This window comes from Pleurodeles waltl, chromosome 5 (genome assembly GCF_031143425.1).
Source record: "Pleurodeles waltl isolate 20211129_DDA chromosome 5, aPleWal1.hap1.20221129, whole genome shotgun sequence".
Classification (NCBI taxonomy): domain Eukaryota; kingdom Metazoa; phylum Chordata; class Amphibia; order Caudata; family Salamandridae; genus Pleurodeles; species Pleurodeles waltl.
In genome coordinates, this window is record NC_090444.1 from 609,482,977 (window position 1) to 609,497,300 (window position 14,324).

At 42.4% G+C, this 14,324-nt stretch overlaps 1 protein-coding gene across 1 annotated transcript in view; it reads right to left on the reverse strand.

Annotated features, from left to right (window-relative positions):
- ADSS2 (adenylosuccinate synthase 2) overlaps nucleotides 1-14,324 on the reverse strand; it is a 236,387-nt gene that overhangs the window by 44,644 nt on the left and 177,419 nt on the right. Inside the window, exons 7-8 of the mRNA XM_069234457.1 lie at nucleotides 13,062-13,143; nucleotides 4,121-4,247 (exon numbers count right to left, since the gene is read on the reverse strand). Coding sequence (XP_069090558.1) covers nucleotides 4,121-4,247; nucleotides 13,062-13,143 — 209 coding nt within the window. The remainder of the gene's footprint in view (nucleotides 1-4,120; nucleotides 4,248-13,061; nucleotides 13,144-14,324) is intronic.

The following is a 14,324-nucleotide window of genomic DNA, read 5'->3' on the forward strand; positions in this document are numbered from 1 at the left end:
GGGGCCAAGTCACTTGTCTCCTTACCTTCTCTGCTGGGGTTTCCGCTAAGCATTCCTTCTTCTTGTGAGGTCGTCAGGAATCTGAATAGCTTGGTTCAGGGAGCCCTTAAATGCAAGATTTAGGGGCGTTTTTAGGGGTTAGAGGGCAGTAGCCAATGGCTTCTGTCCCTGAGGGTGGCTACACCCTCCTTGTGCTCACTCCCTTTGAGGAGGGGAGCACATTCCTGTCCCTATTGGTCCCTGCCCTTCAAACCAAGATGGAGGATTCTGCATAGATGGCGGCCATTTCAGCTCTGGACACATTAGGGGTGGTCCTGGCTGAGGTGATGACTCCTCCTTGTTTTTCCTAATTATCCCTCTGGACTTGCCGCCAAAAGTAGGGCTTTGCATCTCCACTAGCTGGAGTGCCCTGGGGCATTGTAACACGAAGCCTCAGCCTTTGAGGATCACTGCTAGGTGTTACAGTTCCTGCAGCGGGGAGGTGTGAAGCAACTCCACCCAGTGCAGGCTTTGTTTCTGGTCCCAGAGAGCACAAAGGCTCTCACCCCAGGTGCTCAGAAACTCGTCTTTCAGTGGCAGGCTGGCACAGACTAGTCAGCCCTGCACTGAAGGATTGGGTAAAATATAGAGGAGGCATCTCTAATATGCCCTCTGTGGGAATTGTTTTAATAAATTCAACACTGGCATCAGTGTGGGTTTATTATTCTGAGAAGTTTGATATTAAACTTCCCAGTATTTAGTGTAGCCATTATGGAATTGTGGAGTTCGTTTTGACAAGCTCCCAGACCATATACTTAATATGGCCACACTGTACTTACAATGTCTAAGAATGGACTTAGACACTGTAGGGACATATTGCTCATGCAGCTATACCCTCAACTGTGGCATAGTGCACCCTGCTAAGGGCTTTAAGGCCTGCTAGAGGGGTGACTTACCTATGCCACAGGCAGTGTTTTGTGTGCATGGCACTCTGAGGGGGATGCCATGTCGACTTTGCATTTTTCTCTCCACCCTCACCCACATCTGCAATGGCAGTTTGCATGTGTTAGGTGAGGGGTCCCTTCGGGTGGCACAACACATGTTGCAGCCCTTATGGACCTTCCCTGGTCACAGGACCCTTGGTACCACTGGTACCTTTTACAAGGGACTTATCTGTGTGCCAGGGGTGTGCCAATGGTGGAAACAATGGTACATTTTTAGTGAAAGAACACTGGTGCTGGGGCCTGGTTAGCAGGATCCCAGCACACTTTCAGTCAAGTCAGCATCAATATCAGGCAAAAGTGGGGGTGGAGGGTAACTGCAACAAGGGCCATTTTCCTACAGTTCCTCGTACTAGAAATGTGAAACTTCCGTGGGAAATGGGATGAGAAGCCAATATCGAAATTCAGAACACATCTGCTTCCATCAGACTAGTGTTGTCAAAGGTGAAGTTATTTCTCACACCTTCTTGTGGTAAAAACATCTTAGTTTTGTTTTTCCTACATTAACTGATACTCCACTGTCTCAGCAGAAATTTGAAAACTTGTCAAAAAGAAACTGTAGACTCTTAGGAGACTTGCAGACCAGACATGTATCCTGAGCAAATAATAAAGTAGCAATCTTGGTTCTGCCTAGCCAGAGAGCATCACTGATTCAGACCTCATTTCCTACCTGGGTTATATAAACAAAAGGGAGGTTAGGGTGCAACCTTCATAAAAGCTTTTATTTACTGGAAAAGGTTGTGTGGTGTCACCTCCAAATCTCATCTTACAGTAGCCAAGGTTCCTGTTATAAAGACGGATCAAAATATATAAAAGTCCAGCGGAATAACAGTTAATGTTTTTTTTTTCAATTTTCTCAACACTTTCAGCATGGAGAGATTTATATTAATGAAAAGAACATTTTTTATTTTTTTGTCTTGGAAGCCACAAGACATTACGTAGAACAACAAGCACATAGTGAGCAACAACTGCTTCATATAAACACAAGGAGTCTCACTGGTCAATGTGTGAAAAGTTCCAGCCAGAAGCACTTCGGTGTCCGTGGAAAAATGCTGGGCTCAAAAATCAAAGAACCATGTAAGAATCGAGAGACTTGGTAATGACTGTCTAACTGAGACCTCTGTTGACTGATAAGAGGATAAGGAGCACAATGACACTACTGCAAACCTTCTGCCGCATTAAAGGAGTCCTAGAAACGGGAAGGGGTGATTAGGGTCTCAAAAAATGAAAGATGTTTAAGACCATCCTAAATATGCAGCTAAGGCTGTGATCCCAATAAAGGCACCATTACAAATGCCAGAGAGTTTACAATGGGACCCACTGCTTTATCGTGGATACAGTGTGGTTCACCTGGGCACTTTGCCTGCTCGAAGCAGGTAAAATATCCTGGTCAAACTGAGGGAAATCGAGGCGTTAGTGGGTGAATCGGGTGAGGAACTACCAATACCCTTGGTAGTTCCTCATTTTTGGAGGCACCTTGTAAATTCTTGGTAGTTTCTCTCCCGCCCCAACAGAAATTCAACTACCAGGGCAAAGACTGAGGCACTTGAATTGTGGCCATACAGATACTGATTCAGTGATGCTTTCTTCGAAAGCGGGACGTTAACACTTTACACCCTCGACTGCCAAGCTCTGAATCCCCCAACTGGAGTAGGAAGGTATAAAAACGTGCTCCAGAGTGTAAGGAATGCCACCGAACAACAGCAAATGTCAAAGCAACCAAGACTGCCACAAGTGCTAGTAATTTGGAATCAGATTTGAATGTGAAAATACAGTATTACCACTAGAGGGATTTGAAGGAGCCAATTTTAAATATTTCAGACAATCTGACTTTTTTGGCACCTGATATTGCAGATGACACCATGTTAACACTCAATGATGTTTTCACACCTTCGATGCACTTAGAGTATGACTCCACAATGTTTCAGTGGATGACTGCTGGGCCAGCACTTTAGAAGAGGAACCATTTTGAAACAAACTCCTTTTGAAGATTGTGCACTCCTTGGTAGACCATAACCACCTACTGTTTTAGGGAATTTAGTTTTCTTGCTGTCTTTCAGAGAGCAGCCTTGAGGTACAAATTGACAATAATGAAAACACACCTGAAACAGGAAGGTTGCATTGTCTTTTTGACATTAGTGGTACACTTTACAGATTTAGCAAAGCACATCAATTTCTCATTGGTAACCATAAACCAGAACCAATGATTGAGCTAAAGGACGTGGCGGTACTTTAATGTCATAAAATAGTGTGTCATTGAATGGCTAATGCTTAATATTTTAATTGCATACATCTTTTTTGGTTTTGAAATCTCAAACCGAATAAAGCATTTTGATAGATTGATTGATTGGCCAATGCAGAATCCAAGATCATCCTACATCTAGAAAATTAATAGGACATCCTGTATCTACTGCAGCAGGACGTTATGACAGGGAGGGTAAAAAGGCAAATGCACGTGGCAGGAAGATATTCTCTACCATAGAATACTAAGAAAACTTTCAGCTACACATGCAAGATTCCAATACCCTCCCATCCCCTAAATCCTCCATATCTCTCCGAGACAGCAAATATGTTTTGGGTGCTTTCCAAAAACTCTAAATAAGCGTATTGAGGGATAACTGATAAGCTCACTGCTTCCCTATCAAAGATTAACAAATATAAACTACAGAGCTAGCAGATGAATGCAAGTTAGCCCCTTATAGCTGCATATATGAGCCGCTAACACAATAACATTCTTTCTATAGATATCCTCCCACAGGGATATGAATATGAGCAAAGAAACACTAAAACCTGGAAGTAGGGAGTTCACATTTAGACTTCCATGCTACTTGAAGCCCCAACCAATGCTATTCTGCAACCTAAGGTTTTTATTCAAAGGAGGTAAATAAATATGTGAATTGGTGTGGACAACCACGTCAACTATTTTAAATATATTTGATTGGTTTCATGAATAGCTCACAATACCCCAATATGATAAAGAAGGCAAGTAGGCAACGTTGCAAAAGAAAACATCTCACACCCTTCCTTTATTTTAGTTCTTGCTACAGAACAAAACAGAACCACTCTTAAAAACACATATTGGACACAAGACTGTGATGCAGTTCAGCAATAAAATTAACAATATAGACATATTAACCTACCAAAATCAATATCCAGCAATGCTGCATTTGCACCTTCTACCAAAATTTTCTTCGGTGGACCATGCAGAGCCTCGTGCATGAAATAAACACCATCTCTCACCATTGGCTTGACCCTTTCTATATAGCCCTGAGTGAAACAAAGTCTTATGAAAGAAACTGTACCAGCAGACTAACTGGAACATAAGAATACAACATCAATCAAGGCATTATAAAGAACAAGTTACTCACCTCTCATAGGGATTTAAAGATCCCTCTAAGATATGGTGAGCACCTCCTTCAAGCATGTAGTGTGGGGGTACTGTGCCAAAGGTAGAAATAGTCAGAATAAAGATGAATGAGCAGTCCTCCCATGCCACCCTGGCCCTGCACCCATGCATGCCTCTCCCTTCATTTTCCAGAATTTACGGCAACCAAGTGGATGCACCTTCGTCATTGCTGGACCTGTGCGATGAGAGAGTGGGCGGTCGTGAATGGGTGGGCTGATGATGAAATACAAATTTTATCACAAGAAGTGAGTAATTTCATTATCTTTACATTTCCCCCTAAACACAAAATGTGTGAGAACATTACTGAGCAGGAACCTTAAAGGAAAGGGTTAAGAGTCACTGCCAGCATGGTTAGGCTAACACATTCTGTAGGACTGTTTGTTCCATTAATATGTCTTATATGGTGCTATGTGCTGTCATATAGATGATGATGATGATGGGAACTAAATAGCTTTTAAAGCTGTTTTTGTCCACTGCAGACTAAGCATGTACATATCTGGGAGGGATACTGGCTGGAAAAACTTGAATTGGGGGATATATTTTTTCATCTGGCAGACCATGGAGGTCTTGGGAACTTATTTCTCAGATGCAGCAAAGTAGTATTATTTGCATCAAAAAAATAAAACCTTTATCTCTTCTGAAATACAAATTATGGAGAATCTCTTCCTTCCTGTGTTCATTCGTTCTTTGGAAGGTTGTGTGGAAGAAAAAGTAACCTACCTTCAGAAACAATACTTCTGGCACATAAAATTCATGTAGATTCCTCACCTTATATATAACTATCAAAGTACCAGAATGGTCTGGAAAACATATACCTAGCAATAGCCCTTGGTGTCACCAGGTAGCAACATGGGGCTTTAGAAAACTCAACTCGTATGATCTGACAGCAAAAGAGTAGATCAGGCACCACCTTGTGCCAGTTACTGGTACTTTTTCTGAGCCCCATCGAGCCGTATGGAGAGAATCCAAGAGAGGATCAGCAACCATTAAAGCAAAGAACATCTTTGCATACACTGGGATCTCATTAAGCATGGCACTAACTCATCAGGGGAGGAGGAAGGGCAGTGAGGAGTCTGCAGAGATTATGTATCCAAAAGAAATACTGTTCTCAAAGGTAAGTAACTTTTTATTCTAATGGATACATAGTCACGCAGATTCTTCACTTTATGAACGGGACCCAAACCAATCCCTCCATGGGCAGCGAGATTAAGTAGTGCTTATTAATCAAGGAAGTCATGCAACACAGCCCTGGTCCGACTGAGTGTTTAGGCTGAGAGTTAATAATGTCTTGCCAAAGAGTTCTAATGAGGACTATGTGGAAACCTAGTATATATAAAGCAACCAGAATGCTTCTGGTGAGAGATGTGGAAAGAGCCATGGTCCTCGTGGAGTAGACACAAATGACCTCCAGAAGATCTTTATTAGCTAGAGGATAACAGATCATGGTAGAGAAAATGAGCTGATGCAAAAAAATGCTTTTGGTCTTTGCCTTTCTCTTCTTGGTTTGTGCAAAGCCCATCAAAAGTTGATCACAGATGCTGTTCTATCAGATGGGATTGATCTAGTAGGAGCGATATGCCTGAGGTCCAGCCTATGCACTCACTTCCTCCTTGGTTAGATGACGAAAAGGAGGAAGAAAGAAAGAGTAATAGAATGGCATTTATGAAAGAGAGAAAACACCTTGGGTAGGAAGGATGGGCAGGTATGAAGGACCAGCTTATCCAGGTGGAACATTATGAAAGGAGGACACACTGACAAGGCCCTGAAGTTCTACAGACCTTGGGCTGAAGTGAATCCCACCATAATAACTGTCGTCAGAGTGATAAGTCACACAGAACAACTGTTTATCTGCTCTCTTGGGGATGCCATTAGGAAATTCAATACAAGATTCAGATCCCACTGACAAAGAAATAAAGAAAATGTGGGAAACAAGTGAAGTAAACCTTTAAGAAAATGTACCACTTAAGGTGATCTAAATGAGGATAGCTGGTCAGGAAGGAACATGACTTGCACCAATGAACAAATTTGTTTCAGCAACCCTCACAAATGGATTTCGTATCAAGATTTCTACCAGCCAAGATGTGGTCTGTAACTTAGCAGGAAAGCAAAAGGAATCTAGTTGGCACCGCTATATTTCTACACCTACAAAGAGCTGTAGGAGTTCAGTGACTAGGATGCAGAACCTTGTCATCTTCATGTAACAGCTCTAAGGAGTGAGGAAGAGTTGGCTGAATGCTGGGTGCCAAAAGACCAGTGTCACAGATTCCCCTCACCCGATCTGAGGCAATCAGGATGAGCTGTGCCCAATGCTTGGCACCTATCACAGGACCTATGACATCACCAGAACCGTTGGAAACCAGTACAGCAGACCCTGAGGCTAAATGAACCTCAAGACAACTCCCAAGGAATGGCACAATCCTGAACACACTTCCTGTTCTGACCGTCGCAAAGAAATCGACAATGGACACTTCAATCAGAAGACCACCTCCTCACTTCAAGACAAACTTCCCACTCGTGATCCTTCAGTGAGAGATGACTAGGAGCAACTGCTCTCACACTGTGGGAACCTGCAAGGTGAGCCACTTCCATGAAAATTCTCAGTTGCTGCACCCTCTCGCACAGGTGAAACGCCTCCCAGCACAGGTTCTATGACCCCACACCGCCTTGTCTGTAGATATAATAGATTGCAGTGATGCTGTTTGAAAGGTTGTGACTGGTGTTCGCTAAGGTGAAAGGAAGGCATGTCTTCATGGCAATGCACAAAACCAACATCTCCAGTACGTTTATGTGTAGATGCTGCTCCTATGTGCAAAGGTCTCACACCATACTGTCACCTAAAAGGGCATGCAGCTCAAGAGGTGTTTATGACTATGGTGGCCTGTGTAAGCGGTGTGATGAAGGGACAACCAATCTAAAGGCTGGAGGCCTGCTTTCACCAGTGCAGATCCAGGGGGACTGATTTGAAGAGCCTCATCCTAGCCAAGTGACTACCCCTTGATTTTTCAGCCTCTGTTTTCTCAGGCACCACTGAATGGTCCTCAGCCGCCATTTGGCGTGTGGCACCAACAGGATCTACAGGGCCATAAGGCTTAGCAGACATAAGATGTGAAGAATAAGAGTTTGGGTCTAGTCAGATACATCAGACTCCTTTCCCGAATATTTGCGATACTCTGGGGAGGAGGAAACAAATTCATGTGCGCATGTCCAGCACCATCCTTATAAAGGTTAGCCTTTGTCTGGGAGTGAAGTAATATTTCAGAGCGTTAACTGTAAATCCAAAGTTGCAGAGCCATGTGTCCTTTGACCAATTCTGGAGATTCCACTTTAAGCATCCAGTCATACCAAAATGGATATATAGGGATTCTTGAGCATCGCTGTGAAGCCACCAGAACTGCCAGCACTTAGGGACTATGAATGAATAGTACTGGGATTCCACTGTGAATCTTATGCACCCCTCCCTTAAGGTGGAGAGAATTGTGAGAAGGAAATTGGCATCCTGGTGGTCATCAGAACTTGGCTGAGGGACAGCATCTTAAACTTACCCTGCAAATGAACAGGACCAGGAGGCAAAAGTCAAAGACGGGCCTAAGACCCATGTCCTTCTTGAGGACAAGGACATAGAGAGAGTAAAATCCTGTGTCTCTTTCTTCTAGAGGCACTATCTTCGTGGCACTTCAATCAGTAGGCTGACAAGGCCCTCTTTCCTGGCTGACAATGAAGGCTGTATCACCTCAAAGCTGCTGCAGAGATCGCATTCACTTCTTCTGTTCTTAGTTACTGTTCTGCTTCCAGACCCCCTAATGGCTTTTTGACCACCTACCTGCTTCTGAACTGTACTGTATGTTGCCTTGGTGCTGGGAATTATCTCCTGCACACGAGGCAGCACCCAGAAAACAGTCTGGCTCTGATCTCACTCACCAAGTCATGTTGTCACTTTTGCAAGCTGCCAAGGTTCAACCTCAATGACTATAGGGACATTCAACACAAAGGCACTGCCATGCACCATCAAGGACATGTAAGACTTATTGTAAATGAAGAAGAACACAACACAAAAGAAGGCAGGACAGAAAGCACCTAGGCATCAAGAACAAGTAGGTGTTGCCCTTGCCAGTGTTTCAGAGAAATCTTTGCTATCCAATAGCAAACATTGTTAGCGGATATGGGCAGAAATGTTTGAACTGTAAATTCATCACATGAAACCTGACCAACATAGTAGTGGATAAAAGTCCTACTTCCATTCAAAGTAGTAAAATGGACTGGGAGATCTATTTATTGCAAATATTTATTTGTTATCCGTCTCCTAGACACTAAACCAACATCACTCTCTAAGAAAAAGCCTACTCAATTACATACACGTCTCTGTCCGTGAAATCCTAAAACGGAGGTGCTCAGCCATTCAGTGACCTTGCAGCAGTATTTGGTTCCTGAAGACAGAAACAAAAGGCAGGATTTCCTTGTTGCCATGATGCCCTAGAGAAATGTCACAATACCTAGTTCCAGTGAACACTAATCACATTAAGACAGTTGTAGGGCAGTTTCCACTCTTGAAAGCAGGTTCACAGCAAAGGTTAAAGCATCTGATGTTACGTTTGGGTATTGAAATGATTTAAGAACTAATTTTAAAAAATAAAAAAAACTGCAATTCACATTTATAGTTTACTGACATAACCAGAATGTGCACACCTCCGATGCACTCCTTATGACCTCACACATTCGATCACATATGACATAAAATGACATCTTTGATGACAATAATGGCAACACCACAGTCATATACACTATGGAGTTACACATGTGTGTACACATGTGGGTCCACAGCATGAAAACAGCCTAAGCCTTGGAGGCAAGTGTAATTAGGCATGCTGGAAGCTATATGATAACAGTTTACAAATCACTAAAGTTTGTGGAGAAAGCAGTGCTCATGTTAAACAAGGTAGAGGCGGAGCGTGCATGATGTGGCTTGCAGAGAAATAATTTAATCTGAGTGAAAGGCCAAGAGCTTGATAACAATACGTTGTCCGCCAGTGGATATCGAGTCATGAGTAGAATGCAATGCAGTGATATACACAAATTCTCTGTAGTAATGACGTTTATAAGAGGTTTATGTTTATTTCCAGAACTTTGCTACACATTTCGAGGCATTGCAGATTGTAAAATAATATAGAATGTAGAGGCTATCAATTTAAACGTGGTTTATCTCACACTGTTGTAAGCATGACTAAGATTCTATGCCATTGTGCAGTTCTCAGGAAGGTGTGAAGTGTATTTAGCTAACTATGGGCAGGGCAACTGGAATTATGTGGCAAGGGAGGGCGAAATTATGCAGCATGGTTGACTAAATTATGTGCCAGAAAAAGGCAAATTATGGTTTAATGCGGTACATTCTGGAATAGTAATATATTTCAAAGTGACCAGTCAACCATTGCAAAGGACCGTTCACTGAGTCAGGAGGTTTAGCTAGCGCACTACAGCATTCTACAGCGTAGCGCACTTTTAACTGTGAATAGACCAAGACCGTGCATCATAATATAGTAGATACGCTGTTCCCAGTGCAGCTCAAAGCTGGGGACAGTGCACTGGGGCACTGGGGACAGTGCATTAGTGAAAGGCAGACTGGTTGTTTGCAGCAGCCTTTCACTGAGCAGGTGGCAATCAACTTGTGTTCCAAAAGGGGCTAAGATCCCCCTGGCAATGCACTCCGAAAGCTACTTTGTCACTCCGCTCATGTTTATAATAGTGCACAGGCGCAGAGGCAAAACGTTTCCTCATTCGCATGCAACTGACGCGATGCCACCTTGTGATTGAGTTAAAGCAGAACAATAGTCTAACAGCTATTTTGGGACATGCATATTAAAGTTTTGTAAATATTTGCTGGGTTTTTTTCTGGGCTTTTGATGAGTAATGTATTTTTACATCTATTAATATGTGACTCAGGCTTACTAGAAAATGTTAACTGCTCTTTTTTCAGTTGGTTACTTTTTCTATCTACTTCCACAAGGCGTTTCTTTCTTTGTTGTTGCTCATTTTGGGCTGCCATCAGATCAGAAACTCTTTTGTTGCTAGTCCTCTTTCTATTGCTACGCCTCCATCACCTCTGGGGCCGCATCACTTCCTGGGGTCATCTCGGACTAGCCTTTATGGCCTGCAGGCCACTTAAGGCCTTTTTAAGAGTGGCCACGCGCGAATGCACATAAGGCAAGCCCGTCTCCACCCATATGCACTAAATTCGAGCGGACACCGGGCACACTGCCAATCTCATCTCCAGTCTCCCAACTTTTTTATTCAGGTGACAAACTTCTTTTCTTAATGGGCAACCCTCACATATTGACTCTGAAGTTGCCCTCCTCATAAAATCTTTGGGCTGTGGGAATAAGTGGCGCGCTCTGCACAGTTGATGAAAAAACTGTGAGCATTAATAATTGTTCCACAATCCCTCAGGTAGTAGGGTTTAATAATGAAGGTGAGTTTCCTTCAGGGTCATGTATACATGTAACTTTTAGTTCCCTAAAGTGTGGGTTACTCAACAGAAGATTACTGCCCAAGCACAGATGTTATATTAAAGTTCTCATAGAAGATACAAATCCGGGTCTATTCTTGGCCACAAAATCAAGGCTAGAACAAACTAGTCCAATCCAGACCTTGAAACTGTAATCCCTAAAGTATTCGAGTATATAATCTTGGATAGAGCAGGAGAGAGAGGTGGTGCTACTGTGATTCTTATAAGAACCCTTAGACTAGCTTTGGGTAAAAACAACATCCATATGCTTTTTGACACTATGATTTGCCACTTATCCACATAACTATGGCTGACAAAACTATTATTCTTACCTCCCATCTACTGGACTCTAGCACCGGATGACTGAAAAATTAATTTTCTGTCAGTGAAGTAGCCTTGAGATTCTCTCTTTCATGTGCTTGGCCCAGCCAATTAAAAATATGCTATGATAGCAGAAGTCCTTTGATTTTACACAATGTGTACACAATGTGTTAGCACTCCATCCCACAATGCTGGCCCCTGGGCAGACTTACTATTTTTCCTTCTCCCTGATATCACTGCACTTCAGAATATTTTCCTCCCTTGAACTGATAATGCCCTACCTGTGTTCTCTAAGAGCACGAAGTAGCATCTGACCAAGTTGCTATTACCCATGGCTGACATTACTTATACCCAGACTGTTTCTCAAGCTGATTTTCACCAAAGACACAGCACAGAGGTCACTTTGATAGCAATGGTGTGGATTATGAATACGCTAGACTGAGGCCTATAGGCGGGTTTGGTGCCTCTTAGTCAATGCATCACATTAGATTCAATCAGTTCAAATCAGTAGACTGCATAGCTGGCTAAAGATCTGGCAGTAGTAACTCTAGAATGATTTAGGTCCTTTCTGTTGCATAGATCACTGGTGGTTTCCCTAACACCTCAGCAGATCAGCAGAGTAGCCAGTCACAAAGGGCGTGCCCCAGGGGTCAGCTATTTCTTCTATTCTTTTTAATATATTCAACATGATAGAGAACTAATTCAGAACTACAGGTTCATGGCTCTGTATTACCTTGGTGATATCCAAATTCTGCCTAAATTTGACCCTTTCCCTCAAGGCAAACTAGTCAAACTGCAGGACTGTTATCAACAGATGTCAACTTAAACTAAAGTAAAAATTAAGTCTGTATCTTTGAAGAAGAACCATTGTGTTGGTCTGAAAATCTCAGACGATCCTCAATGGGTGACCTACCCTCTACTACCTCTCGGTCTAAGAACCTTTGAGTTTAGATGGCTGACGGGTTGAATTTTGACCTACAAATCCAAAATATATGGTCACCCTGATTTCTACTGCTCAGCAACTTAATGAAAATGGTGCCCTTTATTCCCAAATAACAGTGAACTTCTGTATAGGGATCACTCATTTTGACCTGACTAAACTATGCAAAACTGAATAGACCTTGTTCAACCAGAAAAAATAGCTAAGCAAAGAAAGCTGCAACACTTCCAGAAAACAGCAGTCTACCTGCTACGGATTTCAGGAAGTACAATTATGTTACAGAAGCCCACAAAGCACTGCACTGGCTGCTGATTACGCAAGGATCCAACACAGCTCTATTTGATGCATAGGCAGTGTACTGTAAGGCCCTAAATTTCTGTCATAGTTGATTATTCCTTATGCTCTTCTGCTTGTTCCCCCTCCTCTGAATGGGTATACAATTAGCCTATTAACGTCAATTTCACACCAAGCACTTTTTCCTGCAGTCTATCTAAGCCTATTAAATTCAATTAGTAGTTTATGTATTAAAAGCAAACCTATCAAGACAGAACAGTGGAAATGTACCTCACTGCGTAATCTAAGTGTGCCTTGCTTCTGTAATGAAATGGTAGGGTAAACTAACATCAGACCATGTTCTAATCCCATTAAGATCAACATTAATTCAGAAGTTCAGAAGGGAAGGGACCAAGGACAAAGAAGAATCTGAAAATCTACTGCTGAGGCCTTGCTGCTACATTGTAGTTTTACAAGACAAGCACCTGGTGACCATTCATACACTACCTAATTAAAAACCTACAGAAGGGTTTTGAAGGAACGGGAGAAGGCAATTACATTAGGCACTGCGCAACCTTAATGGAGAAGCAATCTTTAACACACAAAGTGTAGATTTTAAAAGTTTAATATATAGGATAGTCTTACCTTAAGTTTTTTCAATTCACCTTCAATGTCCATTTGCAATGTTGGGTAGATACATTTATACTGATTTGCCAAAACTTTAAACCTTAGAATGAAAAAAAAAAATACTATAAGGCACTTTAGACAGAAGTGTACTTCAAAGTCACATGGTAATTAAATTTAACAACCCACAAAACTCTTCTAAAAATATGTCACTACATGTGGCCCAGACCTTCAGAGTCATATAGCAGCAGGAACCCAACCCTTATAGCCAGAGTAAGGAACTAAAACATGACTAAAGAGCAAGTCCTTTGAGGAAAAAAAAAAAATTGTGCACCCAAGGGATTAATTTAGACGGGAAAACTGACCTTGTATTTTGTATTAGAAGAGAGTTAGAGGGAGGAAAAGGTTCCCTACCACAATGAGAGTGTGGGTAAAGTAAGGAGTGCATCACTCAAATAAAGATCTGAAGGAGATTTAGGGCCTGATTACAACATTGGAGGACGGTGTTAATCCGTCCCAAATGTGACGGATATACCACCTACCGTATTACAAGTCCATTATATCCTATGGAACTCGTAATACAGTGGGCAGGATATCAGTCACATTTGGGACGGATTAACACCGTCCTCCAATGTTGTAATCAGGCCCTTAGTAGTTTTGCCTCACCATAGAGGGATTCAGGAAGAAGATGCATAACACAACCTCATAGGAAAAAGTATACATGTGACTTGTACAGTGCATTCCCAACTAGAAGGAAGAGAATGCTGTTGATGTGGGTTTATTACAGTCTGCAGGACAAGGGAAAGGACAAGGATAAAGCTGCATTACAGAGTTAAGGGCTATAATTCATAATAGAGAAAGGACAAATGCTGGGGTTAGACTTGGACTATAACTGGGATGTATTAATGAAAACCACGCTGTATGAAAGTGCCAAGAATATGTTCATTGCCATCTCCTGAGTGTCAGGTACAAAGACTTCACCCATAACACTGATATTAGGCAAACAAAAGTTCATGGCTGCCTGACCACATTTTGAGGGTGTGGGGGGGGTCACATATCAGGCAGGGGCTACTGGGCCTTACACACGGTGATTGGGGTAATTTGCTTCAGGTGCTCTGGTGTCCGTCCTACTTTGGCTCTGCAAATTGGGACAAGTACAACTCTACTGCACCAGACTTTCAGGGAAGCAAGGGCGACTAGTCCAAGGCACCTCAGGGAGTTTTTGTGTGTGTTGGGGGTGGGACTCAAAAAGTAGAACTCAAGCAATCAAACAACAGGCACAAT